A 24,912-nucleotide genomic window follows, 5' to 3' on the forward strand; every position below is an offset into this window, starting at 1 on the left:
TGGGAGAGCAAGTTATATTGGTTCTGAACAACAGGGCAGAGCTGAGTGACATTCAGCACGTGTGCAATGCTCGCTGTTTATTGTGGCTTTAACAGCGATACACCATCTGCCAGCGGCTGTGGGAACGCAACAATGACAAACAGGCTACCGAGCAGAGCAGCGGTTACAATGTGCGACTTTCAGCTTCCTCCTGTGTCTTCTTTTAACGCGAAATAAATCCTATTGGTTGTGCTACAAAGTAACAGGTCATCAGCGGAATGAAACTGACGATCGGAAACTCACCAAGAGGCGCGTGGACGCCGTGAGCATCATGATGAAGCTTTTCTAGGAAGCATTTACTCCAATGTAGTGGCCAGCCTTAGATTAAAAGGAAAAAAAAGCAAAACAAATCCTCAGTTCCAGCTGTTCCAGCAGTTGCCAGTCCGGGGCTGAGACGCAAGGAAACAGCAAGAGTTGAGAGTTCACCAGAGCCTTACTTCCGTCTGCTTCCCAGGTCTTTCTGCATTCAAAGTAAAAGATAGGATACGGTCGAAACGTGCAGGGGTATCCGCAGATTATGGAGGCGTTTGAACATTCATGTACTGCCGATAATTATTAGCGAAATGAGCCCGGAATGTCATTTATATATATTTACATTATTCTGGGGAGGAATGATTTTGAAAGCAATACAAATCAGAGGGATGAAAGCAAGCCGGGGTTTTAAATCCGACAAATCGTTGTGGTTTATATGCAGGAGACCAGGTCATGGTGGAAAGGCATTTATTTAGTTCGTTAACCCTCGATCATTGTACCTTATGAAAGGGAGCTTTTCCCCTCACTGTTGCAATGGTACAGTCCGGCATGTGAAGCGCTCTTAATATCAAATGTCAACAAAGCTCAATATTACCAAGGTCAGGCTAAGGCAATTTTCTCTGGCCAAACACGAGTAACAAAGAAATTCGACACAAATTGAGAGGCGGCTTTTTTTTAGTGTGACACCGGGGGTGGGGGGGGCGGTGTGGAAATACAGTGACGGTCACAGGGAGCAAGTGGAATTCTGATAGGTTTAATTATACAAAACATCCCTTGAGGGACCAAAGTGTTCATTAAACAGGCCTGGTTTTGCGTTAGTGAGGCGATGAGGGGAATGGCAGCAATAATATTGACACGGATCCTCCTATTGAAACCCAGCTCCTTTTTGTTCAAACTTGCCCTGTTATTTACGACATTTAATTGTACACTCCAACTGATCGGGCAAGTGCGCCACGCTGCCTAGCAAAATGCGAAATAGCTAAAGGATCCCAAAACAGATCAAAGTTCTGCAAACTTGTCACATCCAGTTGTGAACGGTGGTAGACAATTAAACAACTAAACATGGAGGAGTCTCCATAAATATCCCCATCCTGGAGGATGGGGAGCCCATGCAGCACATCAGTGCAAAAGACAAGGAATGGGAGCTTTGGATTTGACCAATTATATTGACGCAAAGCATTTGCCACCATCTTCAACCAGAAGTGCCAAGTGGATGATTCATCTTGGAGGTCCATCACAGATGCCAGGAGTCAGCCAATTGGATTCACTCCACATGATATCAAGGAACGGCTGAAGGCACTGGATACTGCAAAGGTTATGACGATAGTCCAGCAATAGTACTGAAGACTTGTGCTCCAGAATTTGCCAACCTCTAGTCAAGCAGTTCCAGTACAGCTATAACACTGGCATCTAGCCAGCAATGTGGAAAATTGCCCAAGTATGTACTGCCCACAAAAGGCAGGATAAATTCAATTCCATTGGATTTACCACCCCATCAGTCTACTCTCAATCATTAGCAAAGTGATGGAAGGTGTCATTGACAGTGCTGTCAAGTGGCACTAACTCAGCAATAACCTGCTCATGATGCTCAGCTTGGGCTCTGCCAGGGCTACTTGGCTCCTGACCTCTTTACAGCTTTGGTCCAAAAAAGGGCAAAAGAGCTGAACTCCAGAGGTCTGGTGAGGATGACTGCCCTTGACATCAAGGCAATATTTGACTGAGTGTGGCATCATGGAGCCCGAGAAAAACTTAAGTCAATGGGAATTGGGGGGAAATTTCTCTGCTGGTTGGAGTCATACCTAGCACAAAGGAAGATGGTTGTGGTTGTTGGAGGTCAATCATCTCAGTTCTAGGGCATCACTGCAGGAGTCCCTCAGAGTAGTGTCCTAGGCCTAACCATCTTCAACTGCTTCATTAATGACCTTCCTTCCATCATAAGGTCAAAAGTGGGAATGTTCACTCAGGATTCCACAATGTTCAGCACCATTCACAACTCCTTAGATACAGAAATAGTCATGTCCATGCGCAGCAAGACTTGGATAACATTCAGGCTTGGGCTGATAAGAAGCAAGTAACATTCACACCACACAAGTGCCTGGCAATAACTATCTTAAGCAAGAAAGGATCCTAACATATTCCCTTGACATCCAACGACATTACCATTGCCACATCCTGAATGTTAACAGTGACCAGAAACTTAACTGGATGAGCCATACACTGCTACAAGAGCAGTTCAGGGGCTGGGAATTATGTGGTGAGTAACTCACCTCCTGACTTCTCAAAGCCTGTTCACCATCTACAAAGCACAAGCCAGGAGCGTGATGAAATACTCCCCGCTTGCTTGGATGAGTGTGGCTCCAATGGCACTCAAGAAGCTTGGCAGCATCTGGGATAAAGCAGCTCGCTTCATTGTCACCTCATCCAGCACAAATATTCACCCCCTCCACCACCAATGCACGATATACGAGATTCATTGGAGAAACTCACCAAGGTTCCTTCAACAGCATCTTCCAAAACTGTGACCTCTACCACTGAGAAGGACAAGGGCAGCAGATAGATGGGAACACCACCACCTGCAAGTTCCCCTCAAAGCCACTTACCATCCTAAGTTGGATCTACATCGGTGTTCCTTCACTGCCAGTGGGTCAAAATCCTGGAACTCGCTTACTAAAAGCACTCTTTTTTATACATGAGATGTGGGCATCATTGGCTAGGCTTATTGCCCATCACTAATTGCCCTTGAGAAAGTGGTGGTGAGCTGCCTTCTTGAACTGCTGCAATCCCTGTGGTGCAGGTACACCCACAGTGCTGTTACGGAGGGAGTTCCAGGATTTTGACCCAGCAACAGTGAAGGAATAGTGATTTATTTCCAAGTCAGGATGGTGAGTGGATTGGAGAGCAACTTCCAGATGGTGGTGTTCCCATGTGTCTGCCACCCTTGTCCTTCTAGATGGTAGTGGTTGCATATTTGTAAGGTGCTGCCTAAGGAGGCTTGGTGAGTTTCTGCAGTGCATCTTGTAGATGGCATGCTCTGCTGCCACTGTGCATTGGTGATGGAGAGAGTGAATGTTTGCGGATGGGGTGCCAAGCAGTGGGCTGCTTTGTCCTGGATGGTGTCAAGCTTCTTGAGTGTTGTTAGAGTTGCACTCATCCAGGCAAGTGGAGAGTATTCCATCACACTCCAGAGCTGTGCCTTGTGGAAGTTGGACAGGCTTTGGGGAGTCAGGAGATGAGTTACTCACTGCAGGATTCCTAGCCTCTGATCTGCTCTTGTAGCCACAGTATTTATGTAGCTAGTCCAGATCAGTTTCTGGTCAATGGTAACCCCCAAGATGTTGATAGTGGTGGATTCAGCAATGGTAATGTCAATGAATGTCAAGGGGTGATGGCTAGATCCTCTCATGTTAGAGATGGTCATTGCCTGCCACTTGTGTGGCACAAATGTTACTTGCCACTTGTCAGCCCAAGGCTGGATATTGTCCAGGTCCTGCTGGATTTGTAAATGGACTGCTTGAGTATCTGAAGCGTTGCGAGTGGTGCTGAACATTGTGCAATCATCAGCGAACATCCCCACTTCTGACCCAATGATTGAGGGGAAGTCATTGATGAAGCATCATCTGAAAATGGTTGGGCCTAGGACACAACCCTGAGGAACTCCTGGAGCTGAGATGATTGACCTCCAATAACCACAACCATCTTCCTTTGTGCTAGGTACGACTCCAAACAGTGGACAGTTTTCCCCCTGATTCCCATTGACTCCAGTTTTGCTAGAGCTCCTTGATGCCACATTGTGGGTGTACCTACAATAGATAGACTGCAGCTCAAAGCGGCTCACTCACCTTGTCAGGGGCAATTAGGGATGACCAACAAATTCTGGCCTTGCCAGACATGGTCACATTCCATGAAAGAATTAAAGAACAGAAACAAAAATACCTGGAAAAACTCAGCAGGTCTGACAGCATCTGCAGAGAGGAATACAGTTAACGTTTCGAGTCCAAATGACTCTTCATCAGAACAGAATCTTCATCTGGATTTCCAGCATCCGCAGTATTTTGCTTTTATCTAAAGAATTAAAGAAAGTGGACAACAAGTTGGAGTAGGAGGAGCAAATTGGTCTGTTGTAGAGGTCTTGCAGGGTTATGAGGGGGAGATACTGTAAGTCAGGGAGGACAGGGCTCATTATGGATAAATATGGGACTCAAGAAGGCCATTGGGTTTGTCATTTCTGCACTGGCTCTTTGAAAGAGCTATACAATTAATCCCACAACTCTCCTCTTTCTTCATTGGTGCCATTGTATACAAGCAGCGGAATTTTGGATGAGCAGAAGTTGGTGGAGAGTGAAGGATCAGAGTTGAATCTTGAGGTGACAAGGGGGTGGCTGGGCGTCTCAGCAGCAGATGGGCTGAAGTAGAGCTGGAGGTGGGTGATGTTACACAGATAGAATTAGGCAATCTTTGTGATGGAGAAGATGTGGGAACTTCACTCAAGATTGAATATGACACCAAAATTATGTTTTCAAACTCTCTGGTTCAGCCTCAGACAGTGGTCGGGGAAGTGAGTGGAATACTCACTTAGGGTATTTGTTATATAGCTGGGATTGAAGACAATATCTATTTACATTGTAGCTGTGGTCCAGATGGTAGCACTCTTACCTCTAACTCACAAGGTTTGGTGATCAAGTCCACCCCTCCCACTATTTGTTGGAGTTTGCTGTGTGCAAATGTGTGGAAACCTTGTTTCCTGTATTCCAACAGTGACTACATTTTTTTAAAAAGTACTTAATTGGCTGCAAAGTGCTTTGAAACATCTGGTGGTCATGAAAAGCGCTTTATAAATACAAGTCTTTCCTTTTAAATAAGATAGAGCCAGTAGAAACATTGAAAGAAATGGTTAAGGGGTAGAGCTGGGTGTCATCATTGCACATGTGGAAGATGGCCCCATGTCATCAGTTGATGTCGCCATTGACCAACATGTTGACAGTCGCATAATTTACATTAAGCACACTAAGTGTTGGATCCCTGATCCTAAGTTAGCTGATTTCAGACAAGTTGGTGGAGACAGAACAATTGAGCATAAGAACAAAAGAAATAGAAGCTGGATTGGGCCAGTTGAGCCTTCCCTGCTATTCAATATGATCATGGCTGATCTTCTTCTTCAACTTCACCTTCCTGTTTTATCCCCATTTCTCTAAATTCCCTTAACACCCAAAAATCTATCGAGCTTAGTGATATTGAAATTGCTTTCAGCACTGCTGGATGGTAGTCAGGATTCCCATTGCTGATCACTATTCAAAGACCCTCAGATGTGAAAAACACATGTGGATGTTAAGTGATAGTCAGCTGTAAACTTCAGTGGTGGAATAACAAGGTGAAACTCACTGTCCCAAAGAATGGACATTTAGGTGAGCTGCTGAGCAGCTGAAGGGATGTCTATGCAACCATTGAGTTGTACACCAGCATCAATTTGTGTGTTAAAACTTTTTTTCTTGCCATGGTGGTTGTAAGTCAGAATCAGTGTGTTTTCAACACACTGGGAGGAAGGAAAAAAGAAAAAGACTTGCATTGTATAGCACCTTTCATGACCCTCAGGATGTTTTTTGAAGTGTAGTCACTGTTATAATGTAGGAAATGCAGCAGTTAATATTTGTACAGCAAGGCTGCACAAACAACAAGGTGATAAAAACCCAATCATCTATTTTAGGTATTGGTGTTACACTTGAGGAAAAACTCACCTGACATTTTTTGAATTGTACCACAAAACCTTTTATGTCTACTTGAGATGGCAGACTGTGCATCAGTTTAATGTTATACCTGAAAGATGGCACCTCTGACAGTGCATCACTCAATACTGTGCTGGATTGTCACCTGGATTATGCACTGGAGAGTTATGGGACCTGAATCTATAACCTTCTAACCTGGGGGTGAGAGTAGTATCCACTGAATTATGACTGACATATGGAAATCTATGGAGGTTGGTGAAGACCACAGTAATGAAGAAGGAAGACTGAGTGGAGGATGAGATACAGCTGGTAGAGGTTTGTAAGAATTTGAGCTTATGCAGTCTCAACCATGTTAACAATATAAAAATGCAGGCCTTTATTTGTTTCAAACATTAGGGTTATGGTGTGAGGAAATTCCCCATCTAAGCTAATTGTTATCATCAGTTCAACTTTGTGCTAACTGGTATTGTTCTTCCAGCTATACATATACAATTGTAAACAGTTCTAAAACATACTAGAATGGGAAAATTCCAAATGAGTTGTAAGATCAAAGTAATAAGGTGGCATCCCAGAGATTTAATTCATAGATTCAATGAATACTTATAGCACAGAAGGAAGCCCTTCAGCTCATCATGTCCATGCTGGCTCTTCACAAGAGCAACTTAGCTAGTCCCAATCCCCTGCCCTTTCCCTGTAGCCCTACAAAGTTTTCTTTTCAGGTGTTTATCCAATTCCCCTTTGAATTCCCTGATTGCATCTGCCTCCACCATACTCCCTGGTAGTGCATTCTAGAACCTAACCACTTGCTGCATAAAAAATGTTTTTCCTCATGTTGCCATTGGGTTTTCTTTTGCCAATCACCTTAACTCTGTGCCCTCTGGTTTTCAATCATTCAATCAATGGGAAGTTCCTCTCTATATACTCAGTCTAGACCTCTCATGATCTTGAACATCTCTATCATAACTCTTCTCATTATTCTATTCCCTAAAGGGAACAGCCTCAGCTTCTCCAAACTGCCGACATAACTGAAATCTCTCATCCCTGGAACCATTCTCAGATAGTTTTCTGCACCTTTTCTAAAGCCTTCACATTCTTCCTAAAGTGTGCTGCCCAGAATCAGACACAAATACTAAGGGTTAAGGCTGAACCAGTGTTTTATAAAGGTTCATCATAACTTCTTTGCTTTTGTACTCTATGCATCTATTTATAAAGCCCAGGATTCCTTATGTCTTATTAACCACTTTCTCAACCTTCCCTGCCACCTTCAACGATTTGTGCTTATATGCCCCCATGTGTCTTTGTTTTTGCACCCCATTTATTATTGTACCCTTTATTTTATATTTCCATTCCTCATTCTTCTGACCAAACTTTACCACTTCACATTATTCTGCATTCAATTTCTTCTGGCATGTGGACTTGTAGTGTTGGCCATGTGATCTGATAAATTCTCTACTCATAATAATTTCTTTCTGATCTGAACCCACCTTGTTTCCATTCCTCATTTTCCTTATTACAGTTTGCACTCTCTCCCAACACTTTTTTTTGTGGTCACAACTAAAAAAACAGAAGTCTTGTATGAACTGAAACCTGCACCCTCTATACATGTGATGAGTGGGAAAGCACAACATGAAATTAGTACATACAACAACATAAAACTGAATTTATATAGTGCCTTTAATGTAGAAAATAGTCTTAAGGTACTTCACGGAATGTTGAGGAAAATGAACATTCAGCCAAAGATAGACAGGGATTTGAAAGCGTGACCAAAGGCTTGGTCAAATGTTTTAAGGAGTGTTAAAGTAGGCTAGTCATAGAGTTATAGAGGTCTACAGAACAGAAAAAGGCCCTTTGGCCCATCAAGTCTGCACCAGTCAAACAAGTACCTAACTAGTCTAATTCCATTTTCCAGCACTAGGCCCATAGCCTTGTATGCCATGGCATCGCAAGTGCACATCCAAATACTTCTTAAATGTTATTAGGGTTTCTGCCTCTTCCACCCTTTCAGGCAGTGAGTCCCAGATTCCCACTACCCTCTTTGTGAAAAAATTCTTCCTCTTATCCCCTCTAAATCTCCTGCCCCTTACCTTAAATCTATGTCCCCTGGTTTTTGATCCCTCCACCAAGGGGAAAAGTTCCTTCCTGTCTACCCTATCTATGCCCCTCATGATTTTATACACCTCAATCATGTCCCCTCTCAATCTCCTCTGCTCCAAGGAAAATAACCCCAGTCTATCCAATCTCCTCATAACTAAAACTCTCCAGCCCAGGCAACATCTTGGTAAATCTCCTCTGCACTCTCTCTAGTGCAATCACATCCTTCCTATAATGCGGATTCCAGAACTGCACGCAATTCTCCAGCTGTGGCCTAACCAGTGTTTTATACAGTTCCAGCATATCCTCCCTACTCTTATATTCTATGCTTCGGCTAATAAAGGCAAATACCCCATATGCCTTCTTAACCACCTTATCTACCTGTCCCGCTACCTTAAGGGACCGGTGGACATGCACACCAAGGTCCCTCTGATCCTCGGTACTTCCCAGGGTCCTACCATTCATCATGTATTCCCGTGGATTGTTTATCCTGCCCAAGTGCATCACCTCACACTTATCTGGATTAAATTCCATTTGCCACTGATCAGCCCATCTGACCAGCCCATCTATATCCTCCTTGTAATCTAAGGCTATCCTCCTCACTATTTACCACCCCACCAATTTTCATGTCATCCGCGAACTTACTGATCAACCCTCCTACATTCAAGTCTAAATCGTTTATATATACCACAAACAGCAAAGGATCCAATACCGATCCCTGTGGAACCCCACTGGACATAGGCATCCAGTCACAAAAACACTCCTCGACCATCACCCTCTGTTTCCTGCCACTCAGCCAATTCTGGATCCATTTTGCCAAATTGCCTTGGATCCCATGGGCTCTTACCTTCTTTATCAGTCTCCCATGCGGAACCTTATCAAAAGCCTCACTGAAGTCCAAGTAGACTACATCAAATGCATTGCCCTCATCTACACACCTGGTCACCTCTTCGAAAAATTCAACCAAATTGGTCAGACATGACCTCCCCTTAACAAACCAAATAGGGAGGTAGAGAGGTGGACAGGCTTTGGAAGGGAATCTAGAGCTTAGGCTTGTCTAGCTGAAGGCATGAGTGATTAAAATTGGCGATGTGCAAGAGGGTTGTCGGACACCAGGTATCTCAGAGGATTGTGGGGCTGGAGGAGATTACAGGCCATGGAGAGATTTGAAAACATGGATGAGAATTTTAAAATCAAGGTGTTGCCAAACTGGAAACTAATGTAGGTGAATGGGACTTGGTGTGAGTTAGGGAATGGTGAGCAGAGTTTAGGGCCAGCTCAAGTTTATGTAAGGTGCAATATGGGAAGTCAGCTGGGAGATAACAAAAGAAAATGAAATAGGTGCATAATGAAATAAAAATTTCCACCAAGCCCATGTGAACATCAGACCAGGTAACCAAAAGCTTGGTCAAAGAGGTAGGTTTGAAGGAATTTCTTATTGTAGGAGAGACAGAAGTGGAGAGGTTGTGGAGAGTCAATGAGATATAGTTGAACTTCCTCTCATTTAATATGGTCGTACTTGCCAACTGTATGTTAATCCAAGTTCTGTTTTAGGTTAGCATTGCACTGTTTCATTATCAGAGAAATTATGCATAGAGCTGAACTTTGCAGGATAGCAAGTGAATAATCCTAGAGTTGCTTTATGACTATCATAACCACCCCTTCCCTCAACAATCTAGCCTGTAGCCAAAATGTCATAAAATCTGAAATGATACCATCTGCCCTGAAAGTTGTTAATAACCACTCTAAGTGACAGTTTGTGTCATCCTGCAGGTGCTGGGCTCATCCCGAAATAAATTAGATCCCATTTTCTCATTACTTTTGGTTTCACATCTTGCAGCCAGCAAGTTGCACTTTGAATTGTTTGACCAGAGTCCTTTTTTAACTCTTTATAGAAAGCAGGAAAAAGACCAACCATAGAAAAGATTGTGTCATGAGTAAATGATTACTTAGTATGTTACACAGTCTGAGCATACATTTAGCTGCAATCCTTAAAGACTACATTGAGGTATCTAATCTCAGCCATGAGGCATTGGGAATCCTGTAACAGAATTTCTGGATTAGGCAGGAGAAGAATCAAGCACAATTCCTGGTCTTCATGATTTACTATCTACCTTTCTGTTAGCACATGAGAAGATGTAGAGGTATAATAGTGCAGTGATAGTGCAACTGACTCAGTAATCCAGAGGTCTGGACTGAACCAAAGAACATAATTTCAAATCCCCCTGTGACAGTTTGAGAATTTGAATTCCTCAAAATAAAAAGGGGGTATCAGCAAAAGAGACCATGAAGCTGTCGGATTGTCATAAATAGCCAACTGGTTTGTGGCCGAAAAGCAGCTCAATCTCCTATGAATTGAAACCACAAAGCAGAGATCACACCATGAAATTAGCACCTGCAAAAACCTGCATTTATATGGTGCCTTTAACATAGAAAATAGTCTTAAGAGATTCAAGACATATGAAGAAAATGGACATTGAGCCAAGGAAAGAATGACTAAAAGTGTGAGTTGTTTCTTGTGGGTGGTTGAAGCCATTGTTTTCAGTCCCTGCTCCAAACTCCATTCCCTAGCTACTGACTCCATTCCTCTCCCTGGCAACAGCCTGAGATTAAACCATTGTGTTCACAACTTTCGTGTCATACTTGACCCTGAGATAAGCTTCCAACTGCATGTCTGCGCCATCAATAAGGCTGCTTATTTCTAACTCAGTAATGTTGCCAGCTTCACTACTGTCTCAGCTCACCCACTATCAAAACGCTCATTCATGCCTGTGATAGCTCTGGACTTGACTATTCAAACACATTGGTGGAGAGAGAAACAAAGTTAACGCTTCTAGTCCATATGACTCTTCTTCAGGTCTCTGTTAATGTTAACTCCGTTTCTCTCTCCACAGATGCTGTTAGACCAGCGTTTTCTGCTTTGTTTCAGATTTCCAGCATTTTGCTTTTACTCAAACACACTCCTGGCTGGTCTCCTACATTCTATCCTCCATAAACTTGATGTCATCTAAAACTCTGCTGCCCGTGTCCTAACTGGCACCAAGTCTCATTCCCCTATCATCCTCGTACTGTTGACCTGCTTTGGCTTCTGGTTAAGCAACATGTCAATTTAAAATTCTCATCTTTGTTTTCAAATCCCTCCATAGCCACGCCCTTCCCTATCTCTGTAATTTCCTCCAGCCCCACAACCCTCTGAGATATTTGAGTTCCTCTAATTCTAGGCTCTTGAACATCCCTGATTTTAATTGCTCCATCATTGGTAGCTATGCCTTCAGTTGTAGGCCCTAACTTCTGGAATTCCCTCTCTCCCTCTCTCTACCTCACTTTCTTCCTTTAAGACACTTCTTAAAACTTACTCCTTTGACCAGTTTTTGATCATTTGATCTAATATCTCCTTATGTGACTTGGTGTCATATTCAGTTTTTCATGATCCTGGTGAAATGCCTTAGGATGTTTTATTATGTTAAAAGTGCATATAAAATATGTGTGTCGTTGTTGATTTTATTCCCAGTTGACCCATAGGGTTAACATCTGCCATAAAGACTAAAGATATGTGTGATCTGCACTGCGATTTACATCATAGGAATTTTCTCATATTAGAACCGTGTCTTTAAAGTCCGATCTTACGTTAATACCTTGGTGTTATTGGAAAGGCAGCTATTTAAAATCATATTGGCCACAGTGACAGATGAAAACTGGAATATGTACTGAGTGGACCTGAGTTTCCTATTATGGAATCTCCTAACCAGCTGAGCGATTATTAATTTTAGATAGTTTACATACGAACATACATATTAGGAGCAGGAGTAGGCCCCTCAAGCCTACTCTGCCATTCAATAAGATCATGACTGTTCTGATTGTAACCTCGACCCCACATTCCTGCCTACCCCCAATAGCTTTCACTCACTTGTTAATCAAGAATCTATTTAGCTCTGCCTTAAAAATATTCAAAGACCCTGCTTCCACCACCTTTTGAGGAAGAGAGTTCCAAAGACTCATTACCCTAAAATTTCTCATCTCTGTCTTAAATGAGTGACCTCTTATTTTTAAACAGCGACCCCCAGCTCTAGATTCTCCCACAAGAGGGCACATCCTCTCCACATCCACCCTATCAAGACCCTTCAGGATCTTAGAGGTTTCAATTAAGTTGACTTTTACTTTTCTAAATTCCAGTGGATACGTGTCTAACCTGTCCAACCTTTCCTCATAAGACAATCCGCCCATTCCTGGTATTAGTCTAGTTTTCATCAATAAACTTCATGGTGATGTTGTTGAAATACAAGTAATGTAGGGAGCAATTTTCAGATGAAATGTAAAATTGGGGTCCCATCTTCCCTCTTAGGTGGACATAAAGGATCTCATGGTGTTATTTTGAAGAAGAGCAGGGGAGTTATCCCAGTCCAATATTTATTCCACAACCAAAAACAGATTATCTGGTCATTATCACATTGCTATTTGTGAGGCCTTGCTCCGTGCAAATTGGCTGCTATGTTACTCATTAGTTACAATAGCAACTATAAGTTTTTTTATTCATCCATATGAGCATATGAATTAAGAGCAGGAGTAGGCCATTTGACCCCCCTCAAGCCTGTTCTGCTATTCAATAAGATCATGGCTGACATGTTTGTGGCCTCAACTCCACATTCTGCCTACCCCCGATAACCTTTGACTCCCTTGTTAGTGAAGAATCTATTTACCTCCACCTTAAAAATATTCATTGACCCTGCTCCACCGCTCTGTGGGGAAGAGAGTTCCAAAATTTCAGAAATCTTTGAGAGAAAACATTTCTCTTCATCTCCGTCTTAAATGGGAGACCCCTTATTTTTAAACTGTCTCCTCTAGTTCTAGTCACTCCCACAAGGGGAAACATCCTTTCAGCATCCACCCTGTCAAGTCCCCTCAGAATCTTATATGTTCATAGTATATTGTCTCATGATTAATTGTTGTTAATGCTGGCCTCATTAGAAAGTAATAATTTGAATTACTGTAAAATAATGGACTTGTGGTGTCACATTCTTCAACAAAAAGTTGTTTATACTGAATATCAATGGGAAATATGCATAACCTGGTAATATTCTACTGCACACAGTTTTGCAAAAGTGGTGAGCTGGACTATTAATGTACCGTTTAGATGCTGATGGCTGTACTCCACTGAGGGCCTGAAGTCGGATGAGATGATTCACTTTGCAGTTGTCCTCCCAGAAGGGGAAAATGTATAAATCCCTGTATTACCCCATGGATTCCGCTCCCCCTAACTGGAAAAAATGGGTATGTATCTCAAAATGAGTCGAAGGGGAGTAGATGAAGGAAAAGTGGAGGCAGGGGAAGTGAAAGGCACCGTTGTTAGGGACGCCTGTACGGTTGCTGGGGAAAGCAGGATGTGACATTCTCTGGCGGATAACGCGCGCGCAGCCTCGGTGGTCAGTTTCAGCTGCAAAGGACGAAGGAAATGGACGCGAGTGTGGGATCAGGAGTCAACTGAGGATTTATAACCGGGGACTGAATGCAGCAGTGGAGTCACTCGGCGATTCCATCGTTTAGTTTTGTTTTAGCCCTAGTGTCCTATCGAAGGCGCCGATATGTTTGTCTGGACTTTGCTGGCGGTCTCAGCCGCGCTGCGAGCAGCACAGTCCTACAAACCTGTCATTGTGGTGCACGGTTTGTTTGATAGCCCAGGGGATTTCAAAATGATGCAAAGTTTCATCAACGAGGTAAGACGTCGCCTCTTCTTTCCTGCTCTTTTGCTGCGCCTGGGGCCTGATTTCCCGGAGATCCATCCTGGATCCCTTCCCTCCTGTTCTGCTAGTGGGCAAGCGGCTGTAACCTGAGAATCAGCCCCCCGCCGCGATGGAAACATGACCTGTTTTTTTCTAGGAAGAGGGGAGTCGCGTTACAGAGTGGCCCCGCAGACTGTGCGTCGAGACCCTGGCGGGTAATAAATTACTCGATTGGAATTTAATCTCAGCAAGTTTACCAAGTGTGTTGTTGATGGACTGTGAGTCAGTTCGTGAGATTTATAATAAATGAAATACTCCGCGAACTCCAGTGTGGAGCAATTCTCCAAAGTACAAGGAGGAGCCAGAGCAGTTTATCAGCTCAAATAATTTCCCTTTGTGCCGACGGTTGTGAAGCTATACATATCGTACATAAGAAAAAGTCTAAAGTATTTTCCAAAAATATATTTTATTCATAAAATTTGTAAAAATACATTACATAAGTCACTAGTTTGGCCTCAGCTGGAGTATTGCGTCCAGTTCTGTGCGCCACACTTTAGGAAGGATGTGGAGACAGCTGGTGCAGAAAAGGTTCACAAGAATGCTTCCTGGGATGAGGAACTTAAATTAAGAAGATAGACTGGAGAAGTTAGGACTGTTTTTCTTAGAGGAGAGAAGCCTGAGAGGAGATTTGATAGAAGTATTCAAAATCATGAGGGGTCTCGACAGAGTAGATCGGGAAAAACTGTTCCCACTCGTGAAAGGATCAAGAACGAGGGGGCACAGATTTTAAAGTAACTAGTAAAAGCAGCAAAAGTAATCTGAGGAGAACTTTTTTACGCAGTGAGTGGTTAAAGTCTGGAATGCCTGAGAGTGTGGTGGAGGCAGGTTCACCTGAAGCATTCAGAAAGGAATGAGACTGTTACCTGTGCAGAGTTACAGGGAGAAGGTGGGGGAATGAGGCGAGAGGAGTTGCTCATTCGGAGAGCTGGTGCAGACATGACGGGCCAAATGGCCATCTGCACTGTAACGATTCTGTGGATCTGTGAAAGCATTTCAACTTGAAAGTTACAGCAAGTGCCATAAAACTCGATTTGTCTCCTTAGAGCTTGTTCCACTCTTAGGTGTAGCTGTACAGTTGTAATTCTTTTAATATTTTCAATATTGATTCTGCACCATTTTTCCATGAGGAAGAACTTCTTCACCCAGAGGGTGATGGGTGTCTGGAATTCACTGCCTGGCATATTCCAAGGTCCAGAACTATGCCTAAAGTATACGCTGCAGCTTGGGGCAGCTGCCACAGAGGGGCAATGGGGAAAGGTCGCTGTCTAAGACCTTTCTACTATAGCACAACAAGGGCCTGGAAAATATGCAAAACCCTTTGGGCTGTGTGCCTAACATTAAATATGAATACAAAAGTATTGAAGTTGTATCTGAGATACCTCAGAGAGGAACATGCTGTATGAAGGAAAGTTGAATTCTATTGCACTGTTTTTAATTTTTCAATTTAAAATCTCTTGCCACCCAGGCTGACAGACGATAGAACCACAGAAAAGTTACAGCACAGAAGGAGGCTATCCAGCCCATTGTGTCTGCACTGGCTGAGAAAGAAAAAAATAAAAACTAGCCGCCCATTCTAATCCCACCTTCCAGCACCTGGTCCGTAGCCTTCCAGATTACATCACTTCAGGTGCAGATCTAGGTACCTTTTAAATGAGTTGAGGGTTTCTGCTTCAACTTTAAGAAAGATGTGAATGCATTAGAGAGAATGTTTCCAGGGATGAGGAACACCAGTTACGTAGATATTTTGGAAAAGCTATTCTCCTTGGAGAAGGCTGAAGGAGATTTGATAGAGGTATTCAAAATCATGTGGGGGTCTGGACAGAGTAGACAGGGAGAAGTTGGTGGAAAGATTGAGAACCAGGGCCAGATTTAACGTAATTGCCAAAGAAGCACTGGCGACTTGAGGAAAATGTTTTTTACACAGTGATTTAGGATCTGTAATGAACTGCCTGGGCATATGGTGGAGGCAGTTTCAATTGATACTTTCAAAAGTGAATTGGATTGCTATCTGAAGAAGAAAAAGTTCAGGACTGCGGGGAGTGGCACTCGGTGAGTTGCTTTTGCAGAGAGCCAGCACAGATACGATGGGCTGAATGGCTTCTTCTGCGCTGTGACCATTCTTTGATTCCTGTTCCGACAGGAAGTTCATGTTCCACTCCAGAGATGTGAGCGATAAGCAAGGCCGACACTCTCAGCAGAGTGCCGAGGGAGCAGTGAACTGCCTGAGGTGCTGCCTTTTGGATGAGATGTTAACCTGAAGTCTTGTTTGCCCTCTCGGGTGGATGTAAAAGATCCCATCACCACTGATTTAGTGAAGAGCAGGGGACCTTTCCCAGTAGAGTGAGAGGGGAGGAAGCTGTGCTTTATCTGACCTGAAGCCCTTATTGACATTGTTGCTTGAAATTCCTCCTTGAAATTTCCTTGAAATGTCCCTGACTTTAAAAAGCCAAAAATCACTGACTTCTGTGCGATGTTTACAGTTTACAGTTGAAATTGCTTGGCTAGGTCTGGAACCTAGATGTTAAGATGCTCTTTTTCACTCATTTACTTTACCAGATATGGTCTTTGTGTAGAACTAAAGGGCAGGATCTGTCACTATTCATTTCCAAGTGACACTGGGCACTGAAGCATAAAGTGTACTTGTCAATATCCTGTTTGACTAGCACAGGAATTCTCTATTGCAGCCACACTACTTAATGGGTCAGTCTGGTAAATGAACGGCTTCCATTGACTGACTATTAGGTTTCGTGCATTTCCATTTTTTTGATGGTTATCCCTCATTGACTAGCCCTGCCTATGAGGAAGGTTTCAGTTCCCTCTTTTGGTGTTTGACTTATTTCTCTTCTTCCTCTGCAGTCAACTACTTTTCATCCCCCAGCAGGGAGACCTGTGTAGCCCAGGTCAGATTGGGAATCATGGAATAATATCTCATTCTAATGCTAAATTGATGAAACTTGGTGAATTTCCTATATCCTCGATTATTTACTCTACCATTTCAGATCACCCCTTCTCACATCTTTTTGCCTCCTAGCTTGCTTTGGTTCAGGTTCGTGGCTTCTTGTGGTACCTTGTCCAGGTGGAGCCAGATTGTGACCAAATGGTCACAATGATGGTCTGGAATAATGGGCTTCACTGTGGAGAGGAATAGACCATGCTGCTTGGCTGTGCACTATGTATGCTTTTAGTAACATGGAGGTAAATTAGCAGATGTTTCAGGGCTGATAGACCTGTGAAGGTTGGGGACTTTGGAAATGGAGAGGACAAGGGCAATTGACCAAGATCTCCATGTTGGTGCCTCAGGTGAGCCAGAAGAGGAGATTGGGGGAGGGAATGCGGTGTTAAGGGATTGGGGGTGAGGTTTCCAAAGGCAGCGAAGATGATGGATAGGTTAGAGGTGGGTGAGAGAGATGTTCAGTCATGGCTCTGCTGTGACACTTTGGGGGCCATTTTAACCAACAACACCAGGAACGATCCCATGGCACCAGGTGGAACATTGGCTTTACACCTGGGCCCAATGCTATTCTCCGATAACTTTAATGGAGTAAAATTAGGTGGGGTGTAAAATCAGTGTCCCATCCAATCCCATATGATTCCCAATGGGCAGGCTGGGGTAAAATTGCCTGCAGTGTGTCAACACAACTCAGTCTACGCTTACCTTCATTCTATACCTATGGACCTTCTGGTTGAGGTGAGTGAGTATCAGTCACAGGGACTCTGGCTGTATTACCTGAGGTTAACTGCAATGCTCCTACCCTGGCTGAGATTAATAAACATAAATAGAGACACTGATTGAACCTGGTGCCTTCTTATTTACTGTAAGGTTTTCTCATTGAACTATCAGTGAGACAGGCTAGCTTTTGCAATAATTTTAAAACACAGGACCTTTGACTTGTGGATGGTCTTAGGCGCATCCACGTGTTGTAACTATCAGTGATGTTCATGTTGTGACACCTACTCTGTTGTTTAGAGAAAGGGAGATTAGACTATTTTAAGTTTAATTAACATTTTCGGCACAAGGGCCTATCCAAAATAACATCAGTGAACTGATGTTACTATGCATTTTATATATAGACAGCCAATAATTTAACATTCCTCCTTAACAAGGTCCCTTTGAAAGCACTTATTGAAAGGCCATTTCTATCTTTGATTTCCTTTTCATTTTCACCCGCATGAGGTGCTGGACTTGTAGATGTTGGATTTTTATTCTAATCAGCCCTATGCTTTTAACTGTTGTTCAACACCGTTGAGCTTCTTTATAAAGGTGCACCATTCTCCTTGTTTGTACTAACTGGCTCATATCAGTAGATGTAGCATGATGCTGTGCGGAGGAGGCCATTTAGCCCATCGTACCTGTACTGACTCTTTGAAAAAGCAATCTAAATATCCTCCCTGCTCTTTTCGTCATAGTCCTGAAGATTTCACTTTAAAATACATTTATCTAACCCTTTTTTTAAAAAAAAAAGCATGGCTATTGAATCTGCTTCTATCATCCTTTCAGATAGTGCATTCCAGATCACAGCAGTTTGCTGTTTCTTAAAAACTTGTTTCCTCATATCACCTCTGATTGTTTTACCAATCATTTTAAATCTGTGACCTCTGGTTGTCACTAGAAACAGTTTATCTTTATTTAGTCTATCACATCCCTTCAAGATTTTGAACACCTTTATCAAATTATTACTTAACCTGTAAGGAGAGCAGGACCAGTTTCTTCAGTCTCTCCATGTAATTGAAGTTCCTCACCCTGGTACCATTCTAGTAAATCTCCTCTGTCCACTCTCGTAGGCCTCGATATCTTTCTAAAGTGTGGGCCCAAGAATTGGAAGTGAGGTTTAACCAGTGTTTCGTACAGTCAAAAAGCTCAGGTCACTTTACGCTTTACAGCTGAGACAGCTGAAGGCTGAAACCAAATGCATTCTGTTTATTAAGGTTGTTGATGGTTTCTCACATGTATGCTTGTACTGGGAGTAGGGTGGTTTTTCGAGATTGAGCAAACTTTGTTCTTGGCACCAGCATAGTTTAGTTGGTTTGCAGAACGTAGGAGTTCTCTCAAATCAGATTGACTGCCACCTAACAACAGCTGGACCGCAACACTTGTTCACCAGTTTGGAATGTCCTGAGAAAGTGAACTGTGTTGAACAGAGGCAAAGGTTTTTTTCTAGTGAGCTGTAAAACCTCTACTTTTGAATTGTTTGAAAGAAATGGGCCTCGAGGAATCCCAAGTACTCACCAATGGAGGGGTCTCTTTCTCTATTTCTCCTCAGACACATCCAGGCACCAATGTGACTGTCATTGACCTGTTTGATCACACACAGAGCCTGAAGTCAATGTGGAGTCAGGTGGATGGATTCAAAGAGGCCATTTATCCCATCATGCAAAATGCAGCGGACGGCGTTCACATGATATGTTACTCACAAGGTACGGCTTGTCGGTTGTCATGAGAACATTTACAGCGTGACTGATAAATACATTTCAAGATGTTTTAACCATGAAGATTAAAGCTGGTGTGGCTGTCCATTTATTTGGCTGTTATACTGACCCCATAAGCCTTGGATTGAATGGAGATGATTGGGTGATTTCTCCTGTCATTAATGTCCGGAAACATCACTATTTCAAAAGGACTAGGATTGATTTTTATGAACTTAATTTGTCTTATGTAACTATCCTTCGCTGACTCCATTTTACTGGAAAATAATCTTGCTGCAGTCAGAAGACTCTTTGCTGTAGAATAGCTCTGGTGAAAGGTCATCTTGACCTGAAACCTTAACTCTGTTTCTCTCTACAGATGTTGCCTGACCAGCTGAGTATTTCCAGCATTTTTTTGTTTTTATTTCAGATTTCCAGCATCTGCAGTATTTTGCTTTTGTTTCTTTGCACTAGTTTTGGTCATGAGCTCAGTAAATTAAATCCACAAATCCAGTCCTGCCCTGCACCTCATTGACTGTCATGGTGCTGTCCGTGGTGTCACTATTCATTCAGTATTTGTTAATAAAAGATTTTGTTTTAAACTGTGATGATGCCTTTGCATTATTCAGCATCTCCCTCTCCCCAAGAGGCTGAGTTTTGGGAAATTGGATGTCTCGGTTTACTGTCAGAGTGGCTCTGCTGAACAGTGTATGGAAAATTGTTGAGTTGAATAAAATGAACATCCAAACTCCATTGTCCCTGCCCTGCGAGTGTTTGATGGGACAGTGTAGCTGGAGCTTTACTCTGTATGGAACCCATGCTTTAGCTGATAAAAGCAAAATACTGCAGATCCTGGTATTCTGAAATAAAAACAAAAAATGCTGGAAAAACTCAGCAGGTCTGGTAGCATCTGTGGAGAGAGAAACGGAGTTAATATTTTGAGTCCATATGACCTTTCTTCAGAGCAGCTGTGAAGAGTCATACAGACGCAGTTAGAAAAGTTAAACACTTTACAGGATCTATTATATACTCAGTCTAACATTCAGAATCAACTTGAGGTACATGTGAATCACCAGACAAACTGTGGTCGAACACACTACACTGCACAATAAACGGCAAATGCAACCAGGACAGATCCCATAGATTTCTCAGCATCCACCCAGACATCAGTATTCACTGTGAATTGCATAATCTCGATAAAACTCTGTCTCCCTCATGAGGGATTCCAGTCTTCACCTTCGAAGATCTAATCTCTGAATTCCGTCCAAAAGTGGTTCCAAATTGGACTGCCTCAATGACTGCTTACCTCCCAGGGTTTCAATATCATCTCCTGAGATTCTGTTCCCCTGATTCCCAACTCTCCACCCCAGCACTGACTCACAAGCACAACTCCAACTCTTCAGCCATGTTGAGAAGAACACTACTGCTCTAAAGGGTTACCTTTGCCCCAATGACCCGCAGCACAGAGTCACCAACCTTCTGCTCCCTTCTCAGTTCTCCAGGGCTTCCCCTGAGCCCTCAATACTTGGAGCCTCTTACTACTTGGAGCTTCTTTCTTTGTTCCTCTCACCAGTGGTTTCTCTCCCCAGTGGTTGTCTCCTCCCAGTGGCTCATTCCCTGGTTCTCCCTCTCTCTCTCTCTCTCTCTCTTTTGGCTCTCCCTGGTTTCCGTCTCTATTTCCCTCTTTGGGACCTCTCCCTCTACCACACTGGTTCACCTCCCTTTCCCCTGTCCCTATTCTGGAACTCCTCTTGTTATGGTGCCCCATCCTTGAGTATCATGATCTTTTTTTTGTACTATTTGTTTCCCATGCAGGCACACTGTGCATTTGTCCCCAGCCCAAAGATCTCACAACATTGAACCCACTTCCGATCCATGCATGTGTGGTAACTCCCAGGACATGCTGGGACATGTAGCTCCTGGCCTTGGGAATTGGGTAAGTCGGGATTCTTAATAACAGAGACTGAGAGGTTCACTGAACCCTGAGCTCTGCTGGAAACTGGCCAAACTTAACCATCGGTTAAAAAACATGAAAGCTGGCTGCCCCCAAACCAGTGACAATTGCCACTGCACAGACCACATCATGTCACCAGCCAATGCACCATTTTGCCACCAATTATTTTTGATAATTTTTTTCTCCAGATGCAGGCATCGCTAGCATTCCCATCCCAAATCTCCCTCGAAGGTGGTAGTGAGTCTTCTCTTTGGAGCTCTGCAGTTGGCATCTTGATGGTTTTGAGTGAGGATTTGTAGGATCTTGAGCCAGCAAGAATATGGTATGACTCAGGACTTCACCCCGTGCTGAACCCACAACTCCGCTTGAGCTATTGCAAGATATTTTCACCGGAGCCCATTTTGCACTCTTGCTTGTTGATAGATGAGATGTTTGTAGCCTTTGACAATGAGAGGGAGTTGGGGCTGGTTTGCCTCATCTCAATGGGAATATAGATTAGTTACCCCTCCCCACCTCTGTCCATCCTATTCTGCCCAGTGATCCCCCAAGATTTCATGTCAGGACCCTCGTCCTGAGATTAGGAACATTTCTCGGACAGGAAGCCACGTCTCACTTGTTGGATTCCGTAACATTGACCTCGCCACAGGATGGGAGCACCACTATCTTCAAGTTTCCCCCCCGAGCCACTCACCACCCTGACTTGGAAATATATCGCCATTCCTTCACTGTCACTGGGTCAAAATCCTGGCGCTCCCTGCCTAACAGCATTATGAGTGTACCTATACCACATGGACTGCAGCGATTCAAGAAGGTGACTCACCACCACCTTCTCGAGGGCAACTAGGGATGGATAATGAGTGAATTGAAAAAAACAGAGTTGACGTAAAAACAGCCAACTGGAGCCCATGCTGCAGTCTTCCATTGCCCACCTCCTCATTTCCATGCTCCCCTCAAATGACCAGTTGAGAGCTGCACTTGATTGAACTGAACCAGTAATCTTTACTGTGTTGCTCAGCAGAGTTCTCAATAAACGATATTGAACAACTTTTCAACACAACCTCAACTCCCAGCACCCTGACAATTAGGGTGAGAGTTTGCTCTTAAAGGGCCTGGGAGTCTAAATTTACCCAGAAAACCAGTAAAGTTTGTGTCTCGTTTCTGTTGAATGTTCCTTAAAAAACTGAATGTATGCCTGTTACTCTGTTTTTCAGGTGGCCTAGTCTGTCGAGGTATCCTTGCCACGTTGCCAGACCACAATGTGGACACCTTGATATCCCTGTCCTCTCCTCAGCTTGGTCAGTATGGAGGTGAGTTTTCGAATTTTCTTCGCTCCAGGTGTGAGGAGGGGCTGAGAACCTGGAGAGTCTAAATAAGTGGAGTCAGCTGAATGAGGCAGTGGGTTATACGTATCTTAGGAGCAGCATTCAAACTGAGCTCAGGCACACTGCGTGTGGTATTCTACGTGAAAAAAATCTTACTAGTCTCAATCCAGTGCCTGGGGATACGGATTTAAAGCACAAACTATCTCAAGTGAATCGTGATCTCAGCTCTGAGTCAGAAGGATGTGGGTTCAAGCCCCCCTCCTGAAGGTTGGTACAAAATGCTGGCTGACACTCCCAGTGCAGTAATGAGGGAATGCTGCACTGTTATCTTTCAGCTGAGATGTTAAATTGAGGTCCCAGCAGACATAGAGGATCATGTGGCATTATTTTAAAGAAGAGTAGGGAAGTTTCCCAAGTTTCCTGGCCCATATTTGTCCCTCAACCAGAATCCAGATGCAGGCATCACTAGCATTCCCATCCCAGATCTCCCTCAAAGGTGGTAGCCTTCTCTTTGGAGCTCTACAGTTGGCATCTTGATGGTGTTGAGTGGGGATTTGTAGGATTTTGAGCCAGCAAGAATCTTTCTTTCTCTCCAGTTTCAGTTCACAGTATTGTACAGGGATCTGTGTGTTACTGTGTCAAATTACAGCAAAACCTATTGGATTAATTCGTGACCAATTTGCATTTATGGCCCATAGTTTTCATCCACAAATGAAAAACTCTCCTCCACATCTGACCTATCAAGCCTCTTGAGTTTAATGACCTTTTATTAAGTTATCCCTCAGTCTCCCCCGCATCTCTCTTTCAGAGAAAAGAGCCCTAGCCTGTTCAATCCTTCCTGATGGTTATAACTCTCCATTCTGGTGGGGGTTATTTGACAAAATCTCAATAAAAACAAAGAGAGCCAATGAGAGAACTAGTCAAAAGCATCAAATAAGAGATAAAAGCAGAAAAGTGAATAAAACCTTGAGTACAGCAACAGACAGAGGGACATTGAGGAGAGTGGAGTTAGGTTAGGGAACAGCCATGACCTCAATGAATAGTTGAACAGTTTGAGGGACTGAATGGCCTCATCCTGTTCCTACGTTCCTGCAAGGAATGTCAAAGAGAGGAAATCGTATGGAAGATACAAACAGATTTGAAATTGAAGATGAGAACAAGTTAGTTACTATTCTGAGTGATTTACTTCAGTTTGATTAATCCTTTGCTGATAAAATTCAGGGGAGTTCGGGTGCAACCCTTTGCATCTTCCTGTTGTTATGATCCCAGTTGAAATTACCACTGGACAAACCTGATCCCAGCGTTCGACCCAGCTTGATAGATCCTAACTTTTATTTTTGGAGAGTGGCTACTGAACAGAGTCACAAGTCAGCTGATGAACTTTTAGCGAAAGAATGAAACATTTATTCAACAAGAGAAAATGAACTATATTACAATACTCCTTCACCCACAACTATACCTTTACAGATATATACAGATTTGTAAGGAAAGCACAAATTACAAAAGTTATTTTATACTCTAAAGCAAGAACAAAAATTGCTGAAAAAACTCCAGGTCTGACAGCATCTGTGTAGACAAAAACAGAGTTAACATTTCAAGTCAGTATGACTCTTCAGAACTAAAGAGAAGTAGAGAGGTGGTGAAATATATACTGTTTAAGAGGGATGGGACAAGTGAAGCAGGATAGAAGGCCAGCGATAGGTGGAGGCAAAGGAGAGATTGCAAAAGATGTCATTAACAAAAGGTTGAAGGGGTGTTGATGGTGGTGATACTGGCTGAAGGAGGTGCTAATTGTGACATTAAGAGTAGAAAGCAGGATGAGCAAGTGACAGATGGCACTAGGGAGAGGGGATGGTGTGGAAGTAAAGATCAAAATATGGTAAAATGAATGGAAAAAGACTTTAAAAATAATAAAAATAAGGTGGGAAAATATATATATTTCAAAATTTTAAAAATAAATATTTGAAAAAAGGGCATCAAAAAGGGGTGAGGATGGAGGAGAGAGTTCATGATCTGAAGTTGCTGAACTCAATGTTAAGTCCGGAAGGCTGCAAAGCGCATAATCGGAAGATAAGGTACTGTTCTTCCAGTTTGCGTTGAGCTTCCCTGGAGCATTGCAGCAGGCCAAGGACGGACATGTGGACATGAGAGCAGGGTGGTGTGTTGAAATGACAAGCGACAGGAAGGTCTGGGTTATGCTTGCGGACAGACCGATGGTATTCCGCAAAGCGGGCACCAAGTCTGTGTTTGGTCTCTCCAATGAAGAGGAGACCGAATTGGGAGCAGCCAATGCAGTTGACCAAAATGAGGGAAGCGCAAGTGAAGCGCTGCTTCACTTGAGAGGAGTGTTTGGG

At 43.2% G+C, this 24,912-nt stretch overlaps 2 protein-coding genes across 2 annotated transcripts in view; one reads left to right on the top strand and one right to left on the bottom strand.

Annotated features, from left to right (window-relative positions):
* The window catches only part of LOC144695619 (carnitine O-acetyltransferase-like), a 39,480-nt gene extending 38,817 nt beyond the window's left edge, over positions 1 to 663 (bottom strand). Inside the window, exon 1 of the mRNA XM_078566516.1 lies at positions 283 to 663. Within this exon, the coding sequence (XP_078422642.1) occupies positions 283 to 312 (30 nt within the window). The 5' untranslated portion in view covers positions 313 to 663. The remainder of the gene's footprint in view (positions 1 to 282) is intronic.
* Positions 664 to 13,532: 12,869 nt separating this feature from the next.
* LOC144695615 (lysosomal thioesterase PPT2-A-like) overlaps positions 13,533 to 24,912 on the top strand; it is a 42,241-nt gene continuing 30,861 nt past the window's right edge. Inside the window, exons 1-3 of the mRNA XM_078566510.1 lie at positions 13,533 to 13,813; positions 19,141 to 19,294; positions 22,448 to 22,543. Of these exons, the coding sequence (XP_078422636.1) occupies positions 13,682 to 13,813; positions 19,141 to 19,294; positions 22,448 to 22,543 (382 nt within the window). The 5' untranslated portion in view covers positions 13,533 to 13,681. The remainder of the gene's footprint in view (positions 13,814 to 19,140; positions 19,295 to 22,447; positions 22,544 to 24,912) is intronic.

The sequence above is a fragment of the Cetorhinus maximus genome, chromosome 21, assembly GCF_964194155.1.
Source record: "Cetorhinus maximus chromosome 21, sCetMax3.hap1.1, whole genome shotgun sequence".
In the NCBI taxonomy this organism is placed as follows: Eukaryota; Metazoa; Chordata; class Chondrichthyes; order Lamniformes; family Cetorhinidae; genus Cetorhinus; species Cetorhinus maximus.